The sequence below is a fragment of the Sinocyclocheilus grahami genome, unplaced genomic scaffold (assembly GCF_001515645.1).
Source record: "Sinocyclocheilus grahami isolate Dianchi unplaced genomic scaffold, SAMN03320097.WGS_v1.1 scaffold233.1, whole genome shotgun sequence".
NCBI lineage: Eukaryota > Metazoa > Chordata > Actinopteri > Cypriniformes > Cyprinidae > Sinocyclocheilus > Sinocyclocheilus grahami.
In genome coordinates this window covers 2,011,905-2,033,417 of record NW_015505412.1, presented here as the reverse complement: position 1 = coordinate 2,033,417, position 21,513 = coordinate 2,011,905, and the positions used below count along the sequence as shown (strand labels likewise).

General features: G+C 35.2%; 1 protein-coding gene across 2 annotated transcripts in view; it reads right to left on the bottom strand.

Annotated features, from left to right (window-relative positions):
- Window positions 1-259: 259 nt before the first annotated feature.
- LOC107597509 (sorting nexin-19-like) overlaps window positions 260-21,513 on the bottom strand; it is a 28,591-nt gene continuing 7,337 nt past the window's right edge. For both annotated transcript variants that reach the window (XM_016288602.1, XM_016288604.1), the window contains exons 10-12: window positions 4,284-4,468; window positions 2,903-2,990; window positions 260-1,227 (exon numbers count right to left, since the gene is read on the bottom strand). In XM_016288602.1, coding sequence (XP_016144088.1) covers window positions 1,104-1,227; window positions 2,903-2,990; window positions 4,284-4,468 — 397 coding nt within the window. In that variant the 3' untranslated portion in view covers window positions 260-1,103. The remainder of the gene's footprint in view (window positions 1,228-2,902; window positions 2,991-4,283; window positions 4,469-21,513) is intronic.

The window sequence follows — 21,513 nt, the reverse complement described above, 5'->3', positions numbered from 1 at the left end:
ATTCTCTATTATTTGTTGTTAGAACTCAGCTGCTTTGTAATGTACATCTAAAGAAATAAACAAATTTAAAGGAGTAGTTCACCCAAAAATTGTATCTAAACCTGTATGACTTTTTTTTCTGCAAAACACAAAATACATTTTATAGTGTTGGTAACAGTTTTGGTGCCTATTGACGTCCATTATAAGAAAAAAAAACATATCTCAAAAAAATCTTTTATATTCCACAAAAAAAAAAGAAAAGAAGTAATACAGGATTGGAATGACATGAGTATAAGTAAAGAATGACAGAAATTTCCTTTTTGGGTGAACTATCTCGCTAAGATAACTTAGATGCATACTTCAATTACAGAGTAAATAAGACAAATGCTGAAAACTGGCCATTTTTGCTGAATCAACACGACCTTTTCTTTTCCGTAGAGGCTTTATGCCAGCATCTAACCACTTAATTAGAGGTTGTAAATAGAGACATTACATTTAAAGGCTTCACAAGTTGGCTGAGAACACACAAAGCACTTACAGCATTACCGTGACACCAGACGCAGATGTGATGAATTTCATACTTAAAGAGGAAACTTGTGGAAAAATAGGCTTTATCTTAGAGACAAGGCTGATACAGCCTCTAAAGCATCTCTGAAGAAGGTGTGAAGCAAAATTATCAAGTGCATATGTGCACAAGATGGGAATGCGTGTAAGCTCAAGGTATATCAAGACTGAAAGGCCGGAAACACGTAATAGGATGGTGCAGAAATGATCTGCACAGTCCATCTGTAAGAGCTTTGCCCAAAGCTGATGTGGGAACAGGGTGGATAAAAGATGGAGAACTTGCGACTAATTCAGATCCGGTATGTCGGGCTTTAGAGATTGGACTTGTGGTTTGATAAAACACAAAACAGGTGGTCATTAATCAATGTCTGCTCGGATGTGCGCAATGTGTCCCAGAAACAGAGAGACCAAATTGGTGCCAGACACGGGCTGTCATGAATCCAAATCCACACTTTCTTGATCACATGTCCCTGCCTGTATTTCCACCTAATATCTGAACCGATCACATGTTTGTATGAGATACGCAAGTGTGTTTATGTGTCCAGTCTGCCCCAGCACACCTATGGTGGCAGCTTCTCAGCATTTTTGGACAGGCTGTGCAGAAGTGTTTTCTGAAAGTCCCCATCAGATGCCTCAGGGACGAGAAACTCGATAAGCAGATCCCAGATGCAGTACACAAGATGCCTGCAAGATATAAACAGTCACAGGAGGTCACAAGCACAGCTACATCCTGAACACACATACTGTATTCTCAAAACCCATGGGAAGATTACTTTCATACATTACTTTGCCATTTCAAAAATTCTAAGTTTTGAAGCAAATTTATAATTGCTTGCAGTGTAATATCAAGCTCATTCTTCTCTATGACAATAAAACTGAATGCAAATCATCACACTAAATGTGAATTCAAATTGAATTTGACTTTCTAAGAAACATAAAAAAGTATGCATTCTGTTGTAAATTAAATGAAAGAACAGTATAAAATCACCCTGCAGTATATTGATTCCTATAGTAAAATAAAATAAAAATGCATCTATTAATTAATAATAAATCCACGTAAAGTGTATTTATAAATTTTATAAATTAATAATAATTAAATGAATGAAATGTAATTATTTAATAAATAATGAAATTTAGTTAATAAATTAATAATACATAGTTAATAAACAATTAGTCTAATAAATGAATACATTTATGAATACATGTATTTCTTCATGAATTAATAATAAATGAATACAAAATACATATCATTTTTATTAATTAGTGTATTTATTTCTAAATTAATAAATAAATAAATATATTCATAATGAGTTCATCATAAATAAATATATTTTAAAATTATTTATAAATTAATAAAATTACTACTACAACTATTAGTATTATTATAAGGAGTAATAGTAGTATCGATATGATTATTTATTCCTTTTCTTATTCTTAATAAGATTAATAATAATAAAAAAAAAAACATTTTTAATCTTTCAAAATAAGCCACTATCCAGTCAGTAAAAATTTTAATGAGCTTTAAAGGTAAGTAACCGAGTAACGAAAACGTTTATTTCACAGTAGAAATGGAGTCTTAAGTTCATTAAACTGAAAAGATGGACATTTCAAATTAACTCCTTTCAAGCACTCATTCAGATGCCATTCTATGCTTTCCATCAAAAGTCCCAAAGCGGTGGATGATCATCTGTGCTGCCTTCAAAAACCAGCCAGATTAAGGTTTCTTAGTGGACAGGATGTTACGCAGACTCTGGATTTGAACATGCCTTGTTGCCTTCCCCCTCTGTATACTGTCTGCTAAGGACACAGCTCATAAAGCAAAGGATATTGAGTCAATGTATAACTGATTGTAACAGCATCTGCTTCATCTGGACATTTACAGCAGACTACAGCATGTTCTAGTAAATCAAAGAGCAGCTCTCTTGAAATTCCAGCCGGTGAGAATAAATCATGCATCCCACTGTGGTAACAGTCTACAAAGATGTCACGAGGCGCCCTGATAACAGCGCACAGCAATGTATCTATTGAAAGCACACTTTTTGCATTCTTTTATCGACATCGCTTACTTACTGTGCCATAACAAGATGATGCAAGTAATTTACAACCTGACCATTTTAACCATTAAAGCCACATGTTCTCTAGGCCATGTCTGCTTGCCTCATGAAATATTTATGCACTTTTACAGCCACATACCGTTAAAAACACTCGAAATGCTACTATTTTTGCCGCATTTTTAAAACTACATGGAATTTCCAGTCAACGTTATTAACCTCATAAATATATATGTTGGAGTGTGACATATTTCATAAGTGACTGTGGTGCTGATTTTTATCTCCGTCTGTTTAGTACTCAAACACACCTGTTTATTGTGGGGTCCTGAAAAGAATCCACAACCACCTGCCAAGATATCTTGTACTTCTCAGAGCCCAGCATATCAGAGATCAGATCTGTAAAGACACAGAACACCACAATAAACTCAGCAAACTCAGTCAAGGCACACAGAGATGTGCTGGACCAAACCAAACTACTGATGAAGAACAGTCCTTTTCTGTTGAGAGGTGGTTTCCCCTGAACTTCTCTTGTTTATGTTTTGATTCATTGATTCATCTCCTGAGCAATGGTGTTGTGTTACTAAACAGCTGGTTGTCTGAATCACTATTTTCTATTTTCAGTTTGTCTGAATGGCTATTTTCTATTTTTATTTTCCAAAGCAAGCTTGATTGCAAAATTTGCAAGCTTGTTTTTCCAAGCTCTAGTTTTACTCATTCCATCCAAAACCAAATGCTAAAAAGAATTTGAATTGAAAATGTTCACTGAGAAGTTCAAATTCAGTCGATTAAAATACTTGCATGCATGCATGATTGGTCTCTTAATTTTCTTCATATTTAACACATTAATGCATTCAGTTGCTTTTTTTATTCTGAATCAATTAATGATCTATCAGTCACTTAAAGAGGTGAAAAAATAGTCAGATTATGCCATTTACAAATGATCTATCCTTTAATTGTCAGTGGAAATCTCTGTATTTGTACTAGTAGTAGGTACAGATCAGTGTTCTTTTACATTAGTATCATTTAGATACTATTATAGTTATTAATATTTTAAATCCGTTTTTTTTAAATAATTTCTATTTTCATTTAAATTTTAGTTAAAAGTTTTAGTTTTTTTGGGGGGGGGGGGGGGGGGGTGGGTTTTTTTTTTTTTTGTTTTTTTAACATTAACTGTCATCCATGCCTTGTGCTTACATCTTTAATTTGGTGGGGGGGGGGGGGGGGGTTGCGTTTTTTCATGTTTAGTAGTTTTACACATCTATATAGTTTTTTTGTTTGTTTGTTTGCTTATTTATTTCAGTATTAGTTTTAGTCATTTTAGTACATCAAGTTAAATGATCAAAATCAGAAATGTTGCCTTTGCAATTAGCTGAAAAAGTTTTTTATATTTTATTTTAAGCAATTTTTTATGGTAAGCATTATTTATGGTTTTAGTTTAGTTTCAGTTAACTAGTTGTGCCGCTTAATATCTTCAGGATTCTTCGATGAAGAGAAAGATGAAAAAAATTAATTGAATGTTTAAAAAAAAAAAATTTTTTTGTAAAATTACAAATGTCTTGGCTGTCACTTTGAATCAATTTAATGTGTCCTTGCTGAATAAAAGCATTAATTTCTTCAAAAAAAACAAAACAATAGTGAACAAAACAATTTGAACAATAGTGAATAAGTACATATTATGTGGAGTCTCACCTGGCAGTAGTTTCATAAGGCACTGCAGAGCCTGCTCTCTGCTCTCCTGTTTCTGCTGCTGGCTGCGGTGGGGTCTGGGTTGAGCCGGCAGACTTCCTCCAGGCCAGATGGCCTCCTGCAGCACCCGCAGATAAATCACCCAATACTGCGTACAGGTCAGGTTAACCACACCCACCTCCAGCCACCTGCAGGCCAATCACAACAACTATTTAATATGATGCTATCAGAAGCATTCAGAACACTGTCTTGTGACCATGTGTTTTTGACAGAAGCTTCAGGATTGTGGACTGTGATGGTGTGCTGCATGCAAACAGCACAAAACATGCTACAAACCATGTGTGATTAAAATATAATCGAAAAGTCAACCAAATGGAAAGGAAAAGTCAAAGAGAACATGTGTTTGGACTTCATCTTTCACTGATGTCCTTCAGCAAGTCGCAGTTCACATGTGCCACTGTAATGTACTTTGTCTATTCCAATTAAAATCTCTGACGGGCCGCATCTGGATATAGTTTATCCTAAAAAAAACACAGCATCTCATTTAACAGTATCAACTCTGCAAAATTATTTTTGGCTACCTTACGCCGAAGAAATTACAGATAACTGAGGGATTGCATAACATTACTGTGGATGAGACCGTTTAATCTTAATAATAATCATTTGGGCAGACAGTCATCTTAACAAATGGAACTGAACAAAGATGTGTAAAAAGTATTATAAAACATTTTTATGAGAGAGGCTATTAGGTTAGAAAAATAGAATGGAAAAGAATAATGTGTATTTTACTAGGATTGCCAATTGATTATTAAAAATAATTACATGATCAATCCAGTGTAATTTTAGTGTCATTGATACACTATTATAGTATTTGTTAATATTTTGATTGAGATTTAATCAAGATTTAGTAATTCTGTTGTGTTTTTTTACTTTTCTGGGGGGAGTCTCCTACAATATGTGCTTTACATGCATGTAGGTCAAAAAAACACCTATTGTGCACTTTTTTTTTTTTTACAGGCCTCTCTCATCTTTTTAAGTGGGAGAACTTGCACAATTGGTGGCTGACTAAATACTTTTTTGCCCCACTGTATATATATATAAAACCTCATTTTCCAACGATTCGTTTGAAGCAGTTCTAAGATTCAGTCTCTCTCTAAATCCCTCCTTTCCATGAGCCTACTCTGCTCTGATTGGTCAGATGGCCCAGTCTGTTGTGATTGGTCTACCGCGTACAGTGCATGTCGGAAATGTACGCCTGTTGCCATAGTTCCATATTTTGAATGCTTGATAGAAAATATAATCATCTATTATTTATCATACTTACAGGTTGTGATTCAGTGGAGTTACCAGGTTCAAATAAACTGGGTTTACTTACTGATGACTCGTTTAGGCTGTTCAGAGTTGATTCTTTCTTTTGGGAGACAATAACTTTGTTTATCATGCACTTTCTGCTTTACAGCTTTGCAGACTGTTTACATTACAGCTCCATTACACACTGCATGAAAGGCAATATTCTAAATAGGGGCACTAATGAAAACGAGTAATGTTGCCTTGGTAACTAGCTAAATTAAAATAAAAGTTTAACTTTTACATTTAATATGTTTTTTTATATAACAAAATATAATACACATTAAGTATATATTTCAGTTAATGTTTTAAATAATAAAATTAATGACCCACAAAGTCTAGAGATGTTGTTTTTTTTCCAAGTTAAACTACTAAACTACTAAAAGACACAAGCACAATGGTCAATCACAAAAAAATGGTCTGTGTGAACTGTTTTTAATTTGTTGTTTATAATTATTTTCAAAGAAAAAAAATGTGTCTTTTATGCAGATGATTTAATGTAGCAGAGAAATATTATTCACATAAAAAAATTTATAAATAAGTGACTGTGGTCAAGAAAAGTTATGGGTGAAACAAGTGACGAAAAGTCACACAAATCCATAATGCTATAAATATACAACCCCATTAGAACTCTAATCATATACACAGCTGGGAAAACAAGGCTTTTCTTCTCTCATGAATACTATGTGAAGTGGACCCAGGAATTTCATGTGTCACTGATTTAAATCTGTCCTGCTCTTCGATTACATAGCTGGTTTATTTTGGTCCTGACTCTTTGAAGTGCCACTAATGCTACATGGTGACAGAGCCTGAGATGCAGAGAACCTCTTATGGTCATGCTTACTCAGTGCCAAAAATTTTTTATCAGTTTAACAATATTTCATTTTCTAAATACTGAGAATCTGGACATACAGCTGTCCCAGTGGGGGTTTCAGTCCACAATGCATATGTCTTATGTTTTTTGACAGAGGGAATACAGTGTGTGTGAAAGCATATGGAAGCCAAAGTCTGCTCCACTTCATGGCTATGTGTCTAGCATAGCTCCCTTTAGACTCTCAATCAGAATGATGGGTTTCCCAGTGGCCATTAAACAACAATTATGGTCAAATTTCAATGAACCAGTAGCAACATGACAAAGTCTCATTTGTATTGCCTGTCTACTACTGCAGAGATTTTCTATGGACTTAATGGACAACAAAGGTCTACAACAGTACAAAAACATCAAAACACACTGTTTTCAAATAGGATTGCTATTCTGTTCCATGACAAATTTTTATTTTTAGAGCCTACAGTAGGTTTAGTACATTTTACGTCAGTTTAATAGTTTTATTATAGGTTTTTATTTCCTTGAATGACATTAAAAGTGCATTTGTATAAATGTGTCATTCAAAATTCTAGCTTCCTGCCCAAATAAGAGTACTAAGTCAGCCTGCAGTTCTAACAGAGCTTCTGAAAAGGCTTACTGAGGATGTACGTAATTCTCGAGAAGCTCTGATGTAAGGTGATAGAACAAAAACTAGCTGTTCCAAAACAACAAGTGGAGCATTTTATTCCATTAATGCCATTTCTGCCATTATAAAGGGTAGTTCATGTGGTCTGGCACGGCCTTTGACGGAGACGGGCAGCATTAGAGGGGGAAGACGTTTCTCAAGCCAACAGGAGTGGAAAACAAGGGTGCCTGAAGCTCACTGGATCCAATTAAGTTTAAACTACCCTTTTCAGATTTTAATGTGAGCCTTGATGTCTTCTGACACTCCAAAAATGTAAACATGATAAATATATTCCATTCAGAGCCTTGCCTGATCTGCATCTCACATAAACTTGGAAAAACTGATGTGCTGGAAGACTAATCTCAGTAGGAACTGAATTACATGGAGCTTTAATTATGATCCGATAAAATGACTGTCTGTTATCTAAGATCGGTGCAGAAAAGTACAATGACCTCAGGTTGTACGATAGAACAATATATAGAACGATAGATATCAGGTTGCATGAAGATTATGAGTGGACAGCCACAAATTTTCAACTGGATTGAGATCTGGCCACTCCAAAAAATCATTAATATTTGTTTTTAAGGCATTCCTTTAGCTTTGGCTTTATGTTTGTGGGCACTATCATGATGGAAAACAAATCTCCCAAATCACAAATGTCCAGCAGGCTCCATCACGTTTTCCTCCATGATTCCCCTGTTTATTTTAGTCTCTCAATCCATCTAGGACTTGCTGAAAAGAAGCATCCGAACAACATGATGCCACCACCGCCACCACGCTTCACAGTTGGGATGGTGTGTTTCTGACGATGTTTGGCTTACATCAGACATGCCATGTAGTCTGATGGCCAAAAAGACCACAGAACCTTCATCCAGCTGGCTTCAGAGTCTCCCACATGCCTACTTGCAACTGTAGCTGAGATGTCATATGACATTTTTTTAACAGTGGCTTTCTCTTTGCTAGTGAGGCAGTAGTTGTAAGCAGTTTCTATAATCTTGGCCGCTGAAGCCAATAACTCTTCAGAGTTGTCATTGTTATCTTGTTGGCCTCCAAAAAGTCCTTTTTACACAGTCACTTTCCATTTCTTAATCATTGATTCAACTGTACTCCAAGGAATAATCAATCAATGACTTAGAAATCCTTCTAAAACTATTCTTTTTAAAATTCTAAAACTACTTTGTTACGCCAGTAAGAGATTAGGAGTGTCATATAAAAGGGGTGAATACTTTTTATTTTAGATCACCTTATTAAAATATTTTGGTTAGTAGCTTATTGACAGTTTCACAGCTTAGTTTAAACAAGTTAGTTAGTTACCTTCTATCAATTATGTAATTATTAACTAAATTACCAATTAATAACTTCATTGTTGCTTAGTTCCTAAATAGTTAGTTGATATATTTTAATTTCTTTAACTTTAAACAAAGTAACTATCAACTAACTAACTATAATTAGGGGTGCGTGATATTAGATTTTTGTTGATATCCTATATGCCGATATTATTCAACTCATTTTGGCCAATAGCCAATGGCGAAATCAATATATATTTCCTTTTGTTTTGAAAAAACACCTCTCTCCTGTGAAGAAATTATAAACAAATTATTTTGAATTTTGGTTAGTTTTGAGCAAAAACTTACTTGTTAGAACTAATAAACATTATTAAAAGTTCTTTAATTAGAATACATTGAAAGCTTTGAAAATAACTAATAAAATCAATTTCTGCTTTTTTTTGTGGATTTAACATTAATAGATGGTCTAAAGCAAAAGAGCTGTAAAAAGTCTAAAAAAAATCTTTTAGAGCTCCTTGTATTTAAGTTTTCAGATTCCATTTGAAAAAAATATATTACATATTAATTTATAAATCTGTAGGCCTAACATATTAAATTATTTAATTTACAAGTGTCATGTTTGTGAATTTTATTCATGCAAGCAACAGAAACACAACTATCTTAATGTCATTTGTGTATTTTACTTTTCATTTTATTACAAGTAGGCCTACAGCTCCCCCTAAATAAATAAACCGCCTTACAGGATGGGCATTTGGACCCGGGGGAGGCTGCTGCTGCCCTAGTGACACACACCGGACACATCATATATGTACATTCTCAAATTAAATGTGGCAATCCAAAACAGTGAATCTAATCATCATTCAGGCCAAAGTTTACTTCAAGAATGACCACACTGCTGACGTGATCTTATCGCTAGCACACCCTGAGAACATGTGAGCTATTCCTCTTATCGGCAAGGCATATGTTTACATTTTAAGCCTTTATCAGCTGATTCCGATAACTTATTATTGTTTTTATTATTTACAACTTATGATTATTGGGCATCCCTAATAACATATAAAACTGTCAACAAACTACTAAAATACATTTAGACGGTGATAGATAGATAGATAGATAGATAGATAGATAGATAGATAGATAGATAGATAGATAGATAGATAGATAAAATCTTGGATCATTTTAGGTAAAAACATGAACTAACTGAAATGAAATATAAACAGTCTAGTACACTGAAATTGCACACAGAGACAGAAATCGATTCTCGTGCAGGTGTTTGTGTAACAGGTGTCTGTGCAGACTAATTATTCAGAGATTCTTGTCCAAATAGAGGCAACAAAAAGACCAATTCAGCTCCTGCTTTCTTACCAAATGGAACATAATGACCTTTATGGGCAGCCAAAAGCTGAACTGCATCAATTTGCGCTGAGAAATAATCAAACGCTCTGGGTTGTGTGCCAGCTTTTTTTAAACAAACCATTACAAGCTAGCAGTCTGTTTCAAAAACCCAGGGGAATGTTGGACCAAAACAAATTGCCTTTCCCAATTCCAAAATGAACTGATTTATCTCAGATTAATCCATCTCCATGCACAACTATTGCAAAACAATCGCATACTTTCACCTTCGGAGGCCACATCCTAAGCTAAAAATTGTTTCTTGGCAAGGATAGCATCTTGTACGGGTACATTTGATTGTAAGGAATCATCTCTGATGCAATTTACCAAAGAAAAAAAGTTGACAAACACAACCTGTGACTGTGATATGAGATTAAATCATCATTACTGAAATTTTCCATAGGGACCCGATAACAAGGCTAAAATCTCCCTTTTCTGTCAAAAATACTAGAAAAGGTAGTATCCTCTCAGCTATGTTCCTTCTTAGAGAGAAATTGTATCTGTGAGGATTTCCAGTTAGGATTTAGACCATATCATACTGAGACTGCTCTCATCAGAGTTACAAATGACCTGCTCTTATTATCAGATCGTGGTTGTATTTCTCTATTAGTGCTACTGGATCTCGGCACTGTGTCACTATTGACCACTACATCTTTTTGAGTAGACTACAAAATTATGTTGGCATTAGTGGAATTGCATTGGCATTGTTAAAATCGTACTTATCTGATGGTCATCAGTTTGTAGCATTGAATGAAGCGGTATCATATTGATTGCAAGTACAGTATGAAGTACCACAAGGCTCAGGACTAGGACCGCTGCTTTTCATACTTTACATGTTACCCTTGGGAGATATCATCAGGAAACATGTTGTTAGCCTTCACTGTTATGCTGATGATACTCAGCTCTATATTTCTTCGCGTCCCGACGAAACATACCAATTTGCAAAACTAACAGAATGCATAGTTGAAATAAAAAGCTGGATGACTAGTAATTTCCTACTGCTAAATTCTGAAAAAACTGAGATTTTAATTATTGGACCAAAAGCCTCTGCATGTAATAACCTAAAACACTGTCTAAAACTTGATGGCTGCACAGTCAATTCATTGTCATCAGTTAGGAACATCTTGCTAGTTACTTAAAGCCCTAAATGGTTTAGCTCCTCGATACTTGAGCGAGCTCATATCACATTATAGTCCTTCACGTCTGCTGCAATCTCAAAACTCTGGCCATTTGATAATACCTAGAATATCAAAATCAACACGGGCAGCAGATCTTTTTACTATTTAGCGCCCAAACTCTGGAACAATCTACCTAGCATTGTTCAGGAGGCAGATACACTCTGTCTGCTTAAATCCAGATTAAAGACCCATCTTTTTAACCCTGGCATACACATAACACACTATCGCATTTCTATAACTCAAATCTGTTAAAGGATTGTTAGGCTGCATTTATTAGGTCAAGCAGAATTAGAAACACTTCCCATAACACCCGATGAACTCATTACATCATAAGAAGAATGGCATCTACGCTAATATTTGTCTCTTTCATTCTTATTCCAAGGTCACTGTAGCAACCCAGATCCAGTCTGTATCCAGACCAGATGGTGGACCAGCATCGACAGCCCTGAATGTCAGCAGAGACCATGTCAACTAGATGAGCCCTAGAGACAGATTCCCTGTGAAGACCATGTCAACTAGACGGCCATCCGGACAAGACCATGGGAACCAGACAAGTCCTCTGCACAAATCTGACCTGTGTTGCAGCCTGGAATTAAACCACACCATGCTGGTTTTGTCTGTCTAGAGGAGAACTGGCCCCCCAACTGAGCCTGGTTTCTCCCAAGGTTTTTTCTTCATTTCTGTCACCAATGGAGTTTTGGTTCCTTGCCTCTGGCGCTTTTGGCTTGCTTAGTTGGGGATGCTTGACTGATTGCACAGACACTATTGAAAGAGAGCTGAACTGGACGATGATAATCACTGAATCATCACTGAACTGACTTTAACTTGGAAAAATGACTGTTTGTTATTGTCCACTTGCATTATTGATAAACTATTTTCCTGTTTGCCACTGTAAAGCTGCTTTGACACAATCTGTATTGTATAAAGCACTATACAAATAAAGGTGACTTGACTTGACTTGACTTGACTTGACTGTGTGGTCTTTTTTCCACATGGGGCTGCTGATAGGTAACTTCAACTTCTGTCATTATAATCTTTCATACTCTGGATGACTGGCAGATCCTTCTATACCGTGCCATGTGCATCTTGTAACGATGGAGCATGATGAATGCTGGCTTTACAATCAATACACCTCATCCTGTAAAAATGCAGGGAAGATGTTCAGTTTCTTTCGGCACTGATTAAACTTGCTTATCTCCAATCAGATATTTCTGAATGTCCGGTTATGTGGTTGCATGAACACAAAGCGTACAATACTAACACTGTTTTCTTCATAACAGTGTTGTTATGGAAGACCTAGACGAAAAAAAGTCCTTCATTTCAAACACATTCTCACTATGCCTATAGATAAGAGTATTCAGACTGAAATAACACATCACATGTTATGAAAAAGTGACCACCTTTGTAATAAATAACTAAAACTGATATGAATTTGAAACCAAGGCCGTAATTTAATTTGTCCAAAGTTTATATCTATAAAGGGTCATTCTGTAGTGTGTTGTTGGAAATAAATCACATCAAGGGATTTTTTGGAAGCTTGAGTGGCTGTTGTCACAAAAACAAGACAGATTGGCAGATTGTGTTTTTGTGCATGTACAGTCTTGGCTGTTTTATATCAAGCATAACCCATGGATGGATTCGCTGCAACAATGTGGGTAGTCTATGGTCTGGTACTGTGCAGTACTACCAGCCAAGGTCTTCAGAATGATGGAAGAGAGGAAGATAAATGTGTTGCAGTGCAGTAAAACCATGGTTGGCAGGCCTTTCTTACCTCAAATCTTCCCAAACTAACTTCCTGTTTATGAAAGAAATATTGGCAGGCACAGCAGAACAATCTATCATAGCATTTTTAACACATAGGCAAAACAAGAAAAGGATGCAACTTTTTCCTTGGAACACAAATGGAGAATCTTCACACGCTCTATCTATCTATCTATCTATATGTAATATGTACGTAGTTCATACAGCTCATAGAGACCACGTCTGTTAAGCTCCAAAAAAACAAAAACAACAACACTAAAAAGTCCCATAAAAGTAGTCTATACAATAGAAGAAGGGCAGTTAAATCAGTTTTTAAAATGACATAAGGGTGAGTCAATGATTTACATTTTTGAGTTTACTATTTATTTAAGGGCACAATATAAATGAAAGATTTAAAGGGACGGTTCATGTAAAAAATGAAATGGCACGTGTTGTTCTAAATTTGTATTATTTACTTTCTTCTGCAGAACAAAAATATCCTAAAGAATGTTTTTGTCCATATAATGAATGTCCAAAACAACACTATAAGAAATGAGAAATGCAGAAGTCAGTCATGCAGGTTTAAGCTAACATAAAGGGTAGTACATTAAAAGTTTCAAATTGGTAAGATTTTTTAATGTTTTTGAAAGAATGCTCACTAAAGCTGCATTTATTTGATCAAGAATCCAGTGAAAACAATAGTACAGTGAAATATTATTACAATTTAAAATAAATGTAATATACTCCTGTGATGTCAACTCCAGTCTTCAGTGTCACATCATCCAACAGAAATCATTCTAATCTGCTGATTTGCTGCTCAAGAAACATTTCTCATTATTATCATTTTTACGGAAACCGATACTTTAAAGTTCAAAAATACCTTTGAGGGGTAGTGTAAATGATGACAGTATATTCATTTTTGTGTGAACTAGCTATTCCTTTCACGATAGAAGCATAAGTATAATGTATTATCAATATTAGCAACTGAACATGTCCTGTAAAATGTTCATTACAACATGCCGTGGATCAAGACTCCATATGAGACATTAATGTTAATTTGAGAACAGCCAATCAAAAGATGAAACATATTTCTACAACTTCTTGCCATCTTCAAACAGCATTTGACAGTAGACACCGCCATCAAGTGGTTTTACACACTATCACTAACATAGAGCATACTGTGCACGATTCTGTTTGTAAAGATCTACCTTCTCGCAGGGTTCAGATCCAACTCTAATTAAACACACCTGAGCCAGATAATCAAGGTCTTTAAGTCTGCTCGAAAATTACAGGCAGGTGTGTTAGTGCTGGAGCTAGAATCAGTCGCACACATGTTATATAAGAACAGACGGGTTGCGTGTTTGTCTCAGGAGTTACTTTAAGTCAAAGCCGGTGCAGGTTTCGCAGTCATTTCCGAGCAGTGGGCTAAAGTTAGGGATCAATATGGTGGCTAAAATTCTCAATCATAGTTAACATTCCACCAGTTATCAATGGCAGAGGCGTACGTTTAAAAATCATTCTCATCAGGCACCAGAGTGATATAACCATAACTAACTTGTGTCTCGTGACCGTATAAGAAGAAGTCTGACTGTCCTGAAGTGATGATTGATTTATTGCTAATAAAAGCAACAATATTTCATCTAGGCCCTTTTGTTTTCATTCTGGGTCACTTTGTAAAAAGGCATGCCTGAGGATCGTGTAGCAGAATGTGTACATTTCCATTTGGAAATGGTGTTTCCCTCTGGATAATTAGGCTAACAAAGACATCCGGTCCAGTGCTAGAAGAACATACAGACGTCGGATAAGTAAACTAATACTTTCCCATAGATGATGTCCGATGTGTCTGTTTGCATCGAGGCATGAGCAGCAGCTGGCTCTTCTGTCTCGCTTGCTTCAACACAATCACACACTGCCATTTCAACTAGAGATGCACTGATTGCAATTTTCTTGGCTGATTCCGATTTTTTTGTAAGTGACCTAGCAATACCGATTTTTTCAGATTCTGATTTTCTTTTTAAGAACTCTAAAAGACAGCATACACAAACAAAAATCTACTTTGTTAAACGCTAAAAAATTATTTACATAATAAAATTATTAAACATTACAATTCCCCTAATCTGGACTAAGTTACAGATGTTCTCTCAATTAAACAACTCTCAAAATAAAGTGCTCTGTGACTGGAAACAGGTAGAAATAATTAATTAAAAATGAGTTGCTGTATATAACAAAACTGATGTCATTTCCCACTATGTTTATAAATGGTCATTTTTTTCCCCCTAACATTATTAAATGTCATCTTTCACATCATTCTTACACTGTTTCAATTAATTGTCGTGTAAATACCAATTTACACCACAAAATTGCAAATGCATAAATAATTTTATAAGATTAATGTTTTAAATAATTTTTTTAACATACAAATATATGTTGGGAAAAATGCAATTATATTTGGCGGCAAATTACTGTTTTAATGAGTGAGTCATTTAGTCATTCATTCAACCGATTCGTTCAAATGGCTGATTCATTCAGAGACGAGGCAAGTGACTGTCTTTATGAATGGGTTACTGAATCATTGACTCACTCGATTAATTAAAAAACGAGGATTCATTCAGTAAAACACCGCTGTGTTGCTCAGAGACACACAACAGTTCTGCTGTGGCTTTGATTGGAACTATTTTCATTTGCAAAATTGAGCAAAAACAGTCAATATTGCGTCTAAAATGTAAGTCACTAAATTTTAACTTCTTGTTTATTGAACTACTATTGTATAAAATCAGTGTCACATTGCAATCGCGTTGATATTAGGGGAAATATCTTGGTCGTGTAATGCTGCTTACCTAAATCATATATTATAAATATTTTTTTCTACCGCAGTATGCATCTATAACTTTCTGTGTGTGCTGTTGCGCTCATTTGTTCTGATTTCTGCACCAGTCTCATCTGGCACCAGAGCTGGGTAGTAACTGGTTACATGTAATCTGGATTACGTAATCAGATTCCAAAAATTAAAACTTGTAATTAGATTAAATTACATTTTTAAATACTCTGAATCAGACTACAGTTACTTTTTTTATTGATTACATGATTACATATTATGGGCATTTACACAAAGACCAGTCACTAGTCAGATTTACAAAAATCATTTCAAGTTTACGGTTGACCCTGAGTGGTCAGCTAAATATCTACAGTGGATCTAAAATATGAATAGTTAATTATAACTAGTTATGGTTAATTATTCATATTTTCCATGAGCTGATTTGCTACAAAGCGTTTTCTCAGCATTTCAACATTGCATCAATTACTGATGAACACTTTTTTTTTAATCACTCAATAGGTTATTTAACCATCTATTACCATGTCTTTGGAAGGCTTTTGTCTTTAAAACACATTAAAATACACAAATTCACATTATTTCTTGTTTACATATTTCTTATTTGCAGGGATTCGCAAACTTTTTTTGCCATCTGAACCTCTTATATTTATCACCCAATAGATTTACTTCAAAAAATAGTTAAAAATAATTCAGTTAAAACAATTAAGTATCACATTTGCATGTTCACGGTTCTCTGACGTTGGTAAATGGTCACCTGACATGCAGGTAAACAAATAAAATATACGTGACAGGAACGCCTTGTTGGTGCAGATTTAAGCACTTCCAGACAGAGTGAGCATTTTGCAGTAATGAAAGCAGCAAATATATCACAAACACAGACTCTTTCAAAAATGTATTCTCCTCTCGTGCAGAAGTAAAAGTGGTTCAGTCAAAACGCTGCATCTGTAACTGCATGAGAGTATAATATATGAGCTGTAAGTTTCTTGCTGACATGCAAGCTTTATTTAACATCACAACTGACAACATATGGAATACTCTGAGTCAGATATGCAAATGATTAGCTATGTTTTGATGCGTTAACTTGCGTTGTCAGGTTACTGATGTGCATGTACAAAGGGGGAAAACTGGTTATTTCAATAAGCTAATATTTGTGAGTTATCAGCTTACAAGTGTGCATGCTAACGTGCTCAGTGAAAGACTGGGTGCTGTATGTGAATATTTTGTGGAACTGCTTTTTCAGAAGTACAGTACTTATCTTTAAAGCCATTTCTGTATTACTGAAACTAAACATATATAGTAGTTCAGGACTGAGACACTTTTATCAAGCGTCCAATTCTGCTAAAGGAGGGCCACTATCCTGCAGACTGTAGCTTTAATACCAATTAAACACACCTGAACCATCTAATCAAGGTCTTAAGGATTACTAGAAACTTCTAGGCAAGTGTGATGGGGCAGGTCATAAGGAGGTGCTTAACCTACAATAAAATAATGGTTGTCTGCCTCATGAAATCAAACTAAATATTGTATGAGCTATTTGGATTTATTTTATACAAGGTTTGACATTTTTGAACCCTGTTATCAAAATGTGGGACATGCCTCAATAAGGTTCAAAACACTGATTTCTGTGTTTAATTTATTTTCTATCTATCTATCTATCTATCTATATATATATATATATATAAGTCACAAAATAAACCCAAATTGTTAAAAGTTATTAATTATTAAATGCTAAATCATTTTTCTTAAAATAACTTAGTGTTCAAAACATTCCAAAACCATAAATAAATGTATCAAATGCTGATAAAACCAAACATTCCTTATTTTACCCCGAGTCCTGGTGACTAAAAAAATATGAATGTTTAATTCTGCTTAATTGTGCCATAATTTCTGCAGGTCATTACCAAAAACCAATATTATGTAAACCAGCATTATTAAAATTCTAATTGCTCTTCTATAATGGCTACACCCACATGCGCCATGAATTTGTATATAAATGAACAGAATAAAAACATGTTTTTGTGTACATTCTTCCAGGAAAAACAATAATGGGGAATTGCCCAAGAATTTTCCTGTTTTTGAAAATTATGTGTGTAACAAGTAAGGCCTGTAAACACAAGGCAGATGTGCACAATTTTGGCCACACAAACTGGCAGTAGCGTTAATCTTACCAAACACAACACAAAATCTTTATGTAAATATGCCTTCATAAGCTCTACAAAGTGACTGTGATTACATACTAAAGGTCAACACACTTATGTGTCTCTAGTTTGTTAGTAACTACACATTCTTGAAGGACCAAACCTTTTCAGATGCCAAACTGTGATAGTCTTCAAGTGAATCAGTAGTGATTTTCTAAGCAACTGTAGATTTAAACTGCAGATCTTACAACAGAGATGTTTTTTCTTAAACAATTATTTAAAAAATATTTGTATTTTAAATAATCTAACTTTAAATATCAGTACCTAAACCAAAAAAAAAATATTTTAATCCTTGGCATATGAATTGAAAATGACTACACCTCCACTGCACTTAATTGATTATAACAAGAGGGAGCTTTGTTTCATCCAAAGGACCTCTCCACAAAACTGAAAATGGCAACAGCTATAATATCAGCACAACGCAAACAGTAGAAATAATGAGAAGTTTAGGGTTAAAAGAATTGTCAAAAATACAACATGCCAGAAACATGTTAATCACTGCAATAATGATCCAGTTCTGGACTTTTTCTTATTTAAATCTATATATGATGTCTTTGTTTCACCGTTCTATTCTGTCGGGATTACATAATATTCTCGTGAGTTTAGTATGCTTGAAATAATTGCTTGAAGCATGTATTAATCTCACAACATTATATCCCGCATTCAAGCATATTGTATAACATTATTCACAATCTTTGTAACCAAGTAAGCAGAGCAACTATAAAATGTGCAAAACCAACACTACTACTAATGGGTTTTATGATACTGTGCATATTTATAGATTTTAAGATGATAGCGACAGGAGCATATTATGTGAGTGAATGAGATTCAGAGATACAGAAGTGCTTCCATTTATGATTGATATGTCCAGAAACACATGTTCAGGGTTCAAACGGTCTGGCATCTCAAATATGTATCAGCAGATCAGGTCTGTGTGAGAAGGGAGCTGCTAGCCGATGACTTCCCCAGCACATGGCAAAAAGCGCTAAAGGTTCCACATGGAATGTGATAATGCACAGACACGGAGAATGATATAATCAAGTTAAGCGCCGTCATTTAGAATAAGTTCTTAAATTTATCTCAAAATTAGAGCTAACTAGTCTAACCATCACCAAGACAGTTCAAACATTTTCATGATATTTCATTCATAAACTGGTTCTTGTTAGGCTCAGCCATTGCTGTTTCCAGAAATAAGTTTACCCAGCGTGGGTCAATCCGGAAGTCAAAAACCCGGAAGTGTGAAATTGGCCAATCACTGTTAAGGACATGACCAGTTAAATCTCTAGAATTGGGGATGGTGCTGAAATGGTTTGGGAAAAGGAACCACACAAACTTCCACCAAACTTCGCAACTGAACTAGACATGCTAGACTGTGATCCACCACAATGTCCAATTTCCTGAAAAAGGTTGAAAACCTCTGGTTTAGAGCAGAATGAAGATTAAATGTGTTCTACAGCCTGCATAATAGTGGATGGGGGGAAAGCGCCATTGTGAACATTTATTTCAAACAGAACAAATAGCCATTGTACTGATCTGCTTGAACCCACAAATGACACACCTTTGAGACACTGGGTCTGTCCAACTGTTTAGGAAAATCACAGGCCTCACTCCAGCTTTCCCATTGGATGGCTGTTATCCATCAGCTAAACATGGCAGGAAGCCGGTCAGCTAACAGGTGTTTAATACACCGCCTCACAAACGAGTCATTTGAAATGGCTAGACATCACAACACAAGGATCTGCAAAACAGATGCGTATGGCGCTGAGGGCTTGCGTGTGCTATTTAATGTGAGGCCTGACCTTTCAGCTTCAATCCTCAAGGACGGATGGGATGGTTTCAAAGAAACCAAGAAAAAACCCTCTCCTTTATAGCACAAGGTTTCGGTAACCTCCCTGCATTAGAAAGGCATTACTGTGCCACGGGATAAATCTGCACTCCACAGACATGCGGTCATCGCTAAACAGAGTAGCAAAAACACCACATACTTTAATTAAAGCAGAGCAGAAAGCTTCAACAACAAACTGAAACTGAAGGTGGCTCAGCGGGACATCCCATGACTGTTATTAACTCCAAGAGAAGTGGAGCATAAAGGATGGGGGAAAGCCACCTGTTGACAGCTTTAAAACACACAGTTCTCACTTCCTACATCAAGTTGTCATCGGTCCCCACTGCAGAACTTGTTTAATAAAGCATTTATATTCATAGTTAAAAATAAGAATGATCACGCAATTGTACAGCAGTTTGGGGAGAGAATGAGTGATGCCTTCAGTGACACCTCATCGAGTCAATCCATCTGTCAGCCGTGTCTTTCTTTAGGCCCTGTTGAGCCTCGGTGGATTATTTATACACTACTATTCAAAAGTTTAAGGTTGATAGGATGTCTCAATGTTTTTGGAAAAAAAAAAAAAAAGTCTTAACAATGCTGCATTGATTTGTTAAAAATACAGCAAAAAAAATTATATTGTGAAATAATTTTACATTGTAAAATAACGTATTTTGGAATATATGGTAAAAAGTAATTTATTCCTGCGATTTTGCATAGCTGAATGTTCAGCATCATTACTCCAGTCTTGCGTCACATGATCCTTCAGAAATCATTAGAATCTGCTGATTTGTTGCTCAAGAAACATTTCTTATTATTAAAAAAACAATCGTGCTGCTTAATAATTTTGTGGAAAATTCATCAGGATTCCTTGATGAATAGTCAGTTTTAAAAAAATGCATTTATTTATAAATGTCATTCAAAATTATTATTATATTAAAATTTGTAATTTAATTAATAAAAGAATTAATTATAACTATTGTAATTATAAAATAAAAAATATTGTAAAATATAAAATATTGTAACTTTTGATTAAATCATTGCATCCTTGTTGAATAAAAAAATATTAATCTTACTGACCCCAAACTTTTGAACGTTAGTGTATAATGGGCAATCATTTCCGAACATTACTGAAGACTGAAGTCTTACTAGTCTAGCAAATGCCAAAATTTTTGGACAACGCAATAAATGCATTCTACAACAACTTTATTAAAAACATAAATCAACATGTAACAAATATTAATAAATCAAAAATGTAAAGATGTACAATCGAGTCTACTTTCCTGCAACACTGCACACCTCAAGAGGTCAAGCTTCCTCCAACTTTGAATGCAGAGAAATGCTAAACTTCTTTGAATAAGCCTGTGTTTCTGGTCTATGGAGTGAACGATCTAGTGAATGGCTTCCCTCAAGCCAATTATCATGGCCTAAAGCAGCAAATCCTGTTCCAGTCATGATACAAATGTTTTAGAAGTCAAAATCTATAAAGTAGACAAGATTTCAGCCAATAAATCTGCACTAGCTGATCTGCACAAACAAAACTTGTGCAAACAAATGTCCTACTTTTCACTTCATGCAATTATGCATTTTAAAGGGGTCATATGATGCTTTTTTAAAGATCATTATTTTGTGTATTTGGTGTAACAGAATATGTTGACATGCTTTAATTTTCAAAAAACACATTATTTTTCAAATACTGTACATTATTGTAGGTCCTCTATGCCCCGCCTCTCTCAAACGCTTCGTTTTCTACAAAGTCCCTCCTTCCGACAAGCGCAGTCTGCTCTGATTGGCCAGCTGACCCAGTGCATTGTGATTGGCCGAACACCGCAAGCACTCGTAGGAAATGTAACGCCCCTTTCCATAATCGCGAGCTTCATCTTTCAAAATAAATGTAATGACAGTTCCCGAAAGGGGAACAGAGTCGCGTGACAGACACAGTGATGA